This window comes from Numenius arquata, chromosome 7 (genome assembly GCF_964106895.1).
Source record: "Numenius arquata chromosome 7, bNumArq3.hap1.1, whole genome shotgun sequence".
In the NCBI taxonomy this organism is placed as follows: Eukaryota; Metazoa; Chordata; class Aves; order Charadriiformes; family Scolopacidae; genus Numenius; species Numenius arquata.
In genome coordinates this window covers 6395476-6405855 of record NC_133582.1, presented here as the reverse complement: position 1 = coordinate 6405855, position 10380 = coordinate 6395476, and the positions used below count along the sequence as shown (strand labels likewise).

General features: G+C 44.8%; 1 protein-coding gene across 3 annotated transcripts in view; it reads left to right on the top strand.

Annotated features, from left to right (window-relative positions):
* The first annotated feature begins 241 nt into the window (after positions 1–241).
* Positions 242–10380, top strand: part of LOC141466921 (gamma-aminobutyric acid receptor subunit rho-1) — a 29564-nt gene continuing 19425 nt past the window's right edge. For all 3 annotated transcript variants that reach the window (XM_074151082.1, XM_074151081.1, XM_074151079.1), the window contains exon 1: positions 242–363. In XM_074151082.1, the coding sequence (XP_074007183.1) occupies positions 242–363 (122 nt within the window). The remainder of the gene's footprint in view (positions 364–10380) is intronic.

Below are 10380 nucleotides of genomic sequence, written 5' to 3'. Positions count from 1 at the left end.
GAATACGTGAATTCAACACTGCTAGAAAATCCCTGCCATCTGACGTAGAAGGATTTATAGGTTTAGTGGAAATTGCTTTCCCCAGTGTCCAGATTAAATACTGCAGGATGATTTTTTCTATGAGTAAACATCCTTCCAATAACGATCAGACCGATAATGTCTTAAAAAGAGGAACAGGATCTTCATTTTGGTTTTCTTCTTCTTATATGGACTATTTCTGGATACAGAACCTTCAGGTAACATGTTGACTGTCCATAAAATGCATTTTAGCATCTTCCTGCTGTTGTGGGGATGGGTTTTATCCACTGAATGCAGAGCCCACCGGCAAGGAAAAGAAATACATGAGGTATACAAAAAAGGCAGGTGAGTCTCTTTTTTTTTTTTTACATTCAAATTGCTACAGTTTGGACAAATGTAATGTTTCAGGTGAAGATATAATGACTAACAGATAATTAGAGTTTGCATTTGCAGATTGTGATCTCTCAGTCAAAAATATTTTCTGTTGCTGTTTTTGCCAATGAGTAAGTTTTAAGGTACTTTCTGCAGTGAAAATCATTGCTCTCCCCCAAAAAAATCAGTTTGTGAGGTATCTCAAAGTTTGAAAGGGTGCAAAAAAGAAGCATTTACTTATATTTATTGTAGTTAAAATGTGGTAGTGTATTTACATGAAAACGGAGAGGAAATTTAGGTCCATGAGGACTGTTGCATTCGCCGAAGCTTAGATCTTGAGATCTCAGATTAAGACCTTCAGAATTTATTTTATTATTCCCATACTATTCGTTTATAGACCTTTTGAGAGGAAAAAAATGAAAGTGTCTCTGCAAACTTCAAGGCTGTGGTCAGTTATCAGAGGAAACAGAGCATCCAGTGTATTGAATTAAGACATTTAAAGTTATTTAAAATATTGTCTGTTCTTCTCTTTCTCTGTCTCTTAAAAAAAGGCTGTGTGACGTTTTTCTCCCACTATGTTGTAGACAGCTATTTTAGGAAGTTTTGAGGTTTTGAGGAAGGTTTTTTGCTACAACTGAATTCTGATTACTTATATTCTATTTGGGGAATATTTGGAACTTTTTATGAGGATTTTTCTACTCAGGCACATAACAAGGTACACCTGGAGGAAAAAATCCTTTGGGTTTTTTTGGAGGATATAGCTGACATATTTTTAGATCACTGTTCAAATGTCGTGTACTTCTGCTTGTGACAGACTGAACCTATGTTATTCCTTCTTTGCTATATTCACTGTTGCTGTTCTGTAACGATTCCGCATCACCATCAATACTGCAAAGTGTGTGGGGATGGAAATGCAGGAGTGTCACGGTCATGAGAAATTCAAACCATTCCTGTTAGCCTTCAGAAAAAATGATGAAAGCTGGAAGGGAAGAATCAAAGAATCATAGAAAGCACAGCGCTTTTTTGTTTTCCCTTGTAGGAAGTCAGAGCTACATTACAGAGTGATTGCAGGCAACCAGGGGTCCATGAGCCATCTTATACACAGGAAATGGCTTTAGCAGTGACGTCACCTTCGTGGAGGTACAACTGGCAAAATGGATGCAAGTGGCTGTGTTCACGACCAGCCCTCTGGACACGCGTTCCCAGAGGCAGTATGGATGCAAGACAGCCATGAAACCTCTGTTTTCATTGAGGTTTCATGACAGTGGCAGCAGAGGTGATGTGCTGACTGTAGCAAAATAAAGGGGTGAGAAACAAGGAACCACAGTCTGAGCTGAAAAGTGTCCAGCAGAGAAGAACACGTACACACAGCCATGTCCTTGGTTAGCATCTTTAACAAAAAACTCCCACTGCACCAAACCCTTAACAGTGTCAGTGCAATTAAGTGACGATACAATAAGTCACAGCAGAGAAGCGTGTTAAAAATATGTGAAAATGGAAAAGAAATACCTATTCTGTTCACTTAGGAGCTGCCTCTTCCCTTGTGCTTTGCATATATGGTGTAACTGTGCCAGGACAAGCCCGTCAGAAAGCCCTGAGGTATCGCAGCTTTGAGAAGCTGGATCCACAGCCCTCCCAACGTGCCCACGCTGGCCTGGGAGGTCATTTCTGGCCTATTTCTGCCTCAGTAGGGCAGTACTGACGCTGAGGAGGGCTGACGGGGAGAGAGGAACAATGCTGGTTGTGTGGTCGTAGGGTTGTCCATCAGCAGCGTGGTACCTGCTACAGCGCTCACTTTCCCCTACGACGGCATAAGCCACAAGAGACCAATGGTTTTAATAGTCTTGCAATTTGTAAAGCCAAAAAGGACAATTATGGTCATCCATCTGATTTCCTGCTAAGCACAAGCAATGAAGTCTTCTGTATGGATTGTACACCAAACATGTAATTTCTGATAATTACCTACAATGTCAGATAAAGTCAGAATAGATTGCAAGTATTTTTTAACTTTGGCTTCCATCCATTTTCTCCTACTCTATGATAGCTTGTCTCTTCTCCATCCAGATGGATCAAGCCCCCTCTTCATCTCCTCCTAGGTATACTAAAAAGATTAAGCTGGTTGTATTTCTCATGGTAGGATGTTTCCCAAACCTTGATGCTGTCATTTGCTTGTTTTCCTTTGTCCCTTCACTGCTTTTTCAGGGTTGACATCAGGACTGGGTGCAGTGTTCGCACAGTCTGGTGCACAGGTGCTGTATACAGAGTTACTCCAGGTACCTCCTGAGATTGTGGTCACTGTCTCCGTTGCAGTGGGAGATCATGTTTGCCCAGCATCTGTGTATGACAGGACACCTTGTCTTAAAGATACAGCCAGTCCTCTTTGCACTCATGTGTAGCTCCCTATACGTTAAGATGCTGATCATATCAGACGGTTTTGAAGCAGACACGGTTCCTTTGCATTTCGGTCAAAGTCAAGGCCAATTTCCATCACAGAATTAGATTCTGGAAGCAAAACAAAGCAAAGGGGGATGCTATATAACATCAGAAAAAGCTTGCAGTGAAGATTGCTCCTGAGCATTTTGTTACTGACTGTTTCCCCCTGGCTTCAAGACTCAGTCCTGAATATCCATTATGCAGAAGACGTTACAGCAATTGACTTTGTTACTTCTCTCTGAGCACTGTCATCTCTTGCTCCATAAGGCTTGTGGTAAGGACCAGGATGGAAGTCCATCCCTTCACTGCAGCCTTTATCTTCTGAAGAAGCCACGTGCCTCACTGGAGGCTGATGGGGGAAATTTATTTGAAGTGGAAAAGGCTGGCTCCACACCACCACCGGATGCTCAGGGTGGCTTGATTTGCACCCATGGCCTTCCTAGCCTCCAGAAGCCCTTTAGGGGTACAAGACCATCCGCTTGCCCTACTGCCAGGGCTCAGTGCCAGCCACTGGTGTTGGCAGGCAATGCAGGCACCTGCTGTAGAGACCTGACACCTTGGGTGTGCTGCCAGCATCCTGCTGTCGTCGACAGACGTGTCCAGCTTTGCTCCTGATTCTCATGGTGCTGTTGATGAAGGAAATACACAGACTTTAAGCATGTTTATTTGTATGGTGCCATTCTGCAAGTGTTAGTTTCTTCCAAGGAGACTCACTTGCTCTGAACTCTGCTCTCAAATAAAAACTCACCATTTGCTCTGCCATTTTTAGCACCAGGGGTTGTCCTTTCACCTACCCAAGTCCAGCTAACCCCACAACCTTTGCACCCCTGCTGATATGGTGAATGGAGGGCCGCAGGGTCAGACACATTCTGTGTCACAATTTTTGGCACTGCAGGTACCCCGAGGTAGTCATTCTGTAGTGAGATGGAACAACCTTGAAGAAGGGTGAGCAGAAGTGCATGATTTTTCCCACAAGAGTTCATGCACGCACCACAGTCTTTTGGGGACTTGGTTGGCACGACAGGAACTTTGCAAAAGGTCCCAAATAATTCCTGAAATAAAGCTGATGAAGCTTTGGGACACAGTGACAAGAAAATGGCAAATAAGTGTAGGCATAGTATGCATACAGTCATAGTGAAAGCAGCAAAGTAGATAGCTTTATTGCGTAGGACTTACTACAGAGCCCTCCAATATTGTAATTCACTGTAAAAATGTCTGTGTGCCAGTCAAAGACTCAACTACTTATTTTTGCTAATCTCCAGGACAAATCACCTCAGAGGAATTTCACTTCAAAGAGCAGCAATATAAAAATAAAAGCTTTCTCACCTTGCAGACCTGTTCGCAGTTTGCAGTCAGCCGGGTGCAAATCCTGCGGGGTTTGCAAAGCTTTTTACTCCTGCTAAATCCATGGTGCCAAAACTCCTACAGGAAGAAGCTGAGATCCGGAGCATCGGCAACAGGGCTGTCTGCTGCTTTCCCAACTGCTCAGGCTCTTGGAAAGCCACCAGGCTGCATGGGGGTCACTAGAAGGGTACAAAGGATCACTAAAGGTCACAGCATCGTTATGCCAACAAAAGGGCCAAAGCCTGTGTTGCTAATTAGGCTTGCAGAATCTGCTAGAGAGGATGAGCAATAGGAAAAAAACTGGCCTGGAGTCGAGCCCGGGTTGTTCTGCCCGAGCTAATTGCTGGAAAAAAATCTCTTTTAACACTAAAATCTTCCTGGACAGCATTATAGCCACCTTTCAGACAAAAAACTCTCAGCAGAAGAGATTTCACTGTACAAGATTTATGGATTATGTTTGTTTAATCTTAGCTAAGAGACCCTCTTCATGTTTTCAGTCATGTCCCTACCATTCCCTGGGCACATTATAATCATTTTGCTTCACTCTGGTCTCCAAATAGCAACTCGTTTTCCACTCCTCCAGAGCTCCCTGTGCATGTTTCTGTCAGCAAGAACTATCTTTTACAGCAGTTGCATGACATCCTCTACAATAAGCCCTGGGCTTGTTATCACAAGGTCTCTTTCATGGCCACAGATCTTTCGCTTTATGACGTTTTCAGATATTATTACAATTAGCAACACTCTTCTTAAGTGATGGGAGCCACCTTGCATCATTATGGCCATGGTTCCTGTCCAGTCCTTTCTCAAAGGCTCAGCATCACTCTGAACATTTGCAACATTGAAGTTACCTTCCCTTGCTTTTGTTGAATTTGGATAGGACTTCTGTGCTGTCAGCTCCTCTGTACCCCAGCCACGTTGTGTTCAAGCTCTCTATGCTCTGTAAATCACACAAAATGTCTATCTTGGTACCCTCACTGAGGTTGCCTCCTACACAGCTTCTTCCTTCTTGCCCTCCAAATGCTTTCTCTGGCCTCATAAATTCATCCCTAACAGGATTTCTTCCTTTACCTCCCAGAAGTCCTTAAGCTGTTCTCTTGTCCTAGAGTTTTGCTCTTGTATCTTATCTTCAGGATTGATCCTGAAAGCATTTATTTGCATGAACAAAGCTTACTAATGCAAGCTGTCTTTAGATCAGATCTTCAGAGTGCACGCTAAGCCCATAAAATGCCCGCTGAAAGCATTGTCTATAGGAGCACATTATCAACAGCGAGCACTGAGCACTCTCAGGTCCCAAGGCACTCCTTTTTAAGACCAGCAGTTTGTGTTGTGACTTGACACCGTACACACCAGCAGTGCTGGGTATCAGGAGTGCAGTGAGGAGCCCAGAGTGGGCTTCAGGCCAACGCAATGGAGTCTCTCCAACTCCCCTGTTGGTAACTTGTGTTCCCCTTCCCTCCTTTCACCTCCATTTCTTTCACTCCTTTTCTTTCCCTCATTCAAGGATCCTCCTCTTCTCCAAATTGCTCTTTCCCTTTTTTGTCCCGGATTTTGTCTGCCTTCTGCTTCATCTGTCTCATTTATTTGACCATAGGCACAGACATTTCTCCAGTTGCTTTTAATTCTGTATTATTCTGTAACTTCCTTTTCTCTTTTTTGTAAACCCCCTTTAAATACTGAAAGGTTGCTATAAGGTCTCCCCAAAGCCTTCACTTTTCCAAGGTGAACAACCCCAATTCTCTCAGCCTGTCTTCATAGGAGAGGTGCTCCAACCCTCTGATCATCTTTGTGGTCCTCCCTGGACTTGCTCCAAAAGGTCCATGTCCTTCTTGTGTTGGCAGCCCCAGTGTTGAACGCAGTACTCCATGCAGACTGAGTTGGGGTCTCATGAGAGTGGAGTAGAGGGGTAGAATCACCTCTCTTGCCCTGCTGGCCATGCTTCTTTTGTTGCAGCCCAGGATGTGGTTGGCTTTCTGGGCTCCCAGCACACATTGCTGGTTCATGTTGATCTTCTCATCAATCAACACCCCCAGTCCTTTTCCTCAGGGCTGCCCACAATCCATTATCCACCCAGCCTGTATTTGTTCTTGGGATTGCCTGTTCCCATGTGTAGGACCCTGCACTTGGCCTTGTGCAACTTCATGAGGTTTACACACACCCATCTCTCAAGCCTGTCCAGGTCCCTCTGGTTGGCATCCCTTCCCTCCATTGTGTCGATGGCACCACACAGCTCGGTGTCATCGGCAAACTTGCTGAGGGTGTACTCAATCACACTGTCCATGTCGCCAACAAAGATGTCCCAATACTGACCCCTGAAGAACACCATTCATTGCTGATCTCTGCTTGGACATTAGGCCATTGGCTACAACTCTTTGAGTGTGGACATCCAGCCAATTCCTTATCCACCGAGTGGTTCACCCATCAAATCCGTGTCTCCAATTCAGTGACTGAATAGAAAGCTGGTTCTGTTTTACCTTAAACCAGAACAACTCTGTCATCTTGATCACCCTCATCTCCAGGGTCATTAACTTCTTAGAGAAGTCTATTATACTTACAGTGCATAACATCACTCAAGAAAAGTCATACTGTCTCTCTCTCTTCTTCAATATATACTATATTTATGTGGTTTTACTATGGTGGTAGCTAATGTGTCCAGTGGAGTGGTCTGTAGCTTCTCAGATTCCACTTGCAGCTCTTTTTCCAAAGAACTGGAAAATTGTCGCCTTCCACTGCTGTGACACAAAGAACAATGTAAATGCTGGTTCAACAGTTTCTCATTTGGCTTTCTTCTGGGTGAAAGCCTGGTGAGTTGTTACGGTTCAGTCCATTTACTTTAAAACTGTCTCTGGTCCTGTGCCAATATGAATATTTCTTAACATTGGCCCAACAGCAGAATCGTTAGAATTCTGTAGTCTTGGTAATGCAAACAAATTCCTTAGTTGCTGATGTTTTTGATTGCCTTTATGAAGACAGAGTGCTTTCCCTGCTGTAAATAAGGAACTAAGACAAGTGTAGTATTGATAATTAGCTACTTATTTCCTTTTCTGCATTTGTACAATTATTTTTCAGTACTCCGTGCAGTTCTTTATGTTCTCTTTTACTGAAATTCCTCTTATTGACACCAGACCATTTCTCCAATGTGGTGAGAGAACTTTCAATTCTGATCCCAGACCTCAAATTTTCTGTTACTCTTTCAAGCATGCCGTCATGCACGAGTTTTATAGTTCTGTCATTTGCATTACTATTGAAAGTATTGACTGGTAGTTTCCAGGATGAAATCCGTGAGATGTCATTTAATATCTCTTGACAGCAAAGTAATGGCATTTACTCTTTGGTCTTCAACCATGCTCAAAGTCACAGTTTCATCCCAACCACATTTCCCTAGTTTAGTAATGAAAAATTAAAAACTTAATTCAAATCTACTTTTCCTCCTGCTTACGCTAAGGCAGCCAGTTACACTGTCTGCAAGGACATTAGACTGGTTTGACGTCAATTATTGCAAAGATTCACATCGAATGATCTTTATAATCTCGTTAACTCTGGCGGGGGCGGGGGGGGAGAGCAGACAAACAGATCACGAGTCTGTCCCAGTTTCTTTCCAAACGTCAAAACTCCAACATCCTTCTTTTGTCCCCTGCTTAAAGCCAGCTTTTGTGTTCACCCTCAACCTCTCTCAGGGGTATCACCCATCTGTGAGGAGTCCTCGGAAGTACCTGTTTACAGCTCACAGACTGTAAAAGCTGGTACTCCCAGTACCGCCAGGGAAGGGCCATCAGTCTCTGTTGACTTAAATACCTTCAGTTTACCTAAGTATACCTTAATGTGCCCTTCCCTGATCTGCACTGTGCTGACATCTGCTTACAAGGCAACTTTTCTTTGCAGACTGGGGCAGACATGAAACCTTTCAGCACGTACTACGTTGGCCCATTAGTTGCTCCCCTTCCCTTCATCTATTTTTCTTTTTCACTTAGCTGAGCCCCAGCACCGTGCATGCCTCCTCCTCAGCCGGCAGGACAGACCTCAGTCACGCTCCTTCTGCTTCCTCCAACCCTTCCTTTCAACCTGTGTAACACAAAACCCAACAAACACACACACATACTGGGTGCAATTTCTGCCACTTTCATTTCTGCAACATGAGGTATAGCGCCAAGACCTCCGGTGGCGTGACATTCCTGTGAATAATCACTATGCATGGGTTTGTTTCATTTTTTTTTCCTTTTGCCAGTGTTTAGGTCCAGGCAAAGAACAAAGGAAGGGCAAAATTTAAAGGGATGTATATATGTCTCCTGCCCCTGTGTATTTTGCATTCTGAGATTGACCAATATTCAAGTCATACTGGATTAAGATGGGGTTATCATTGAGTTTTCGTGTCACTCAAAAATAAGATGTTAGAACAGCTCTGAATCCCACTGTTTCTCAGACATTGTCATGTGAACATCGAAAATAGTGCTCTTTCCCCATTTCTTTGCATAGATTTAACCACCTATAATAGCAACGGGTCACCTTTCTTCACCATTTTTAAGCCTAATAATCATAAGGACATGTGACCCAACATAATTATAAGCAAACAAGGGCTTGCCAAATGCCAAGATGCAATACATTTTGTCATTAATTTTCCTCAGTTTTTAGTGGCTTGTTTACAGCTCACAACTTTGTAGCTCTCCCAATTTGAGTACAAATTAGCGGATTTCTATCTTACATTATCCCTGAGAATTAACATGTTACACAGCGGATCGTGTCTCCTGCTGGATAAGAGCAGCTTCCTCCACTTGAAAGTTTGCTCTCTCCTCCATCGGATACTGGGTGGGTTTTCTCCCGGTTTAAGCTACCTCACTTTGCCTCCTTCCACAAAGCATTTCTCTGGGCTTTGGACTACTTCTCAGTCTTCACCTAGACCTGCTGCACCACGTGCCATCAGCATCTCCTGCTTGCTGAGAAGGTCTTCCCCATTCATTTGCAAGTCAAAGGCATGTTATGGGGGAACTTTCTGCGAACCTTCTGCCCCAAAACCTCTTTCCTTCCTTTGGGACACAGTCTGAGAGGTTCTTTAGCCCAATGAGACTCATGCGTCTCCAGGGGCCAGGCAGCATCTCTGTCCTGCACCACTCTGGTGATGGGATGAGGCACCGTTTGAGCCTGATGTCTTCTCTCTGCTCCTTCTGACATTTTCACTCTGGCCTTACCCAGTGGTTCCCCTCTGGCCTTACCCAACATTTTCCATCCCTTCCCATCTCTGCCTGTCCAGCCTCTTTTCTCCTCAGTCTCACCCAATGCACAGCCTCTGTTGACTCTTTGCCTCTGCTCCACTTTTTGTCCACAGAAACCTTCTGTATGGTTGTGCATACCATCCCCAGCCCCTTCCTGCCTCTCCCCCATTCCCTGGCCCTACACCCCTCACCTAGTTTCTGCCTTTAACATGATGCTGATGTGGTATGAACCCAAGTCACTGACTGGTCATAAAACAGAGGGAGAAACAAAACCTAATCAAATATTTAGGCATAAGTCTTTGATAAGACCTCTACACTTCTCGCAGCTCTTTAGTAGTACCAATAAACCTGTGTCCTCCCTGCAGGGGGAACTTTATCCCCTGCAGGGATTTGGCCTGCTCTCCTGGTCCTTCTGCCTCAGGCAGTGTTTCACCAGGGCCTTGCCCAGCCATAATTTTATGGGCAGACCAAGGAGAACGCAGCTCCTGCCATTTCCCTGCCCAGTATGGCATGAAGGCTGTGCAGCACAGAAGGTGCAGGACAGGAGGCACCACACAAGCTGCCCACCAGTGTCCACTCTGGGTCAGGGAGCCCAGAGCCAAGCACCATGAGGGAGTTTTCATCACTTCCATATCTTTCCAATTAAAGGTCCTGCTGAAAACTGGCTCAGCAAGCTCCGCACCCTCCCGTGCCTTGCGTCAGCAGTAGGAGAGGCTGTGGATCGGCTGCACTGCAGCACAGCGTGAGCTGCAGAGCTTGTATCTGACAAAATTAAGTGCGTGGTGCTTTCAGAGGGTAAGGGGGGAAAGTCCAGAGTCTCTGCACCAGAGAAGAGGTGGAGGCATCACCCAGGCACAAGATAAGCAGAGATGAAATGGGCACCCTGGGTGTCTCTGCCCCAGCCGCTGGCTGTCAGGCTTCCAGGGAGACAGGCACCTCCCCTCAGGGTAGGAGGTTTGGGGTCAGTTGCAGCCCCAGCTCCTGGCCAAGATGTTGCTGACGACACAAG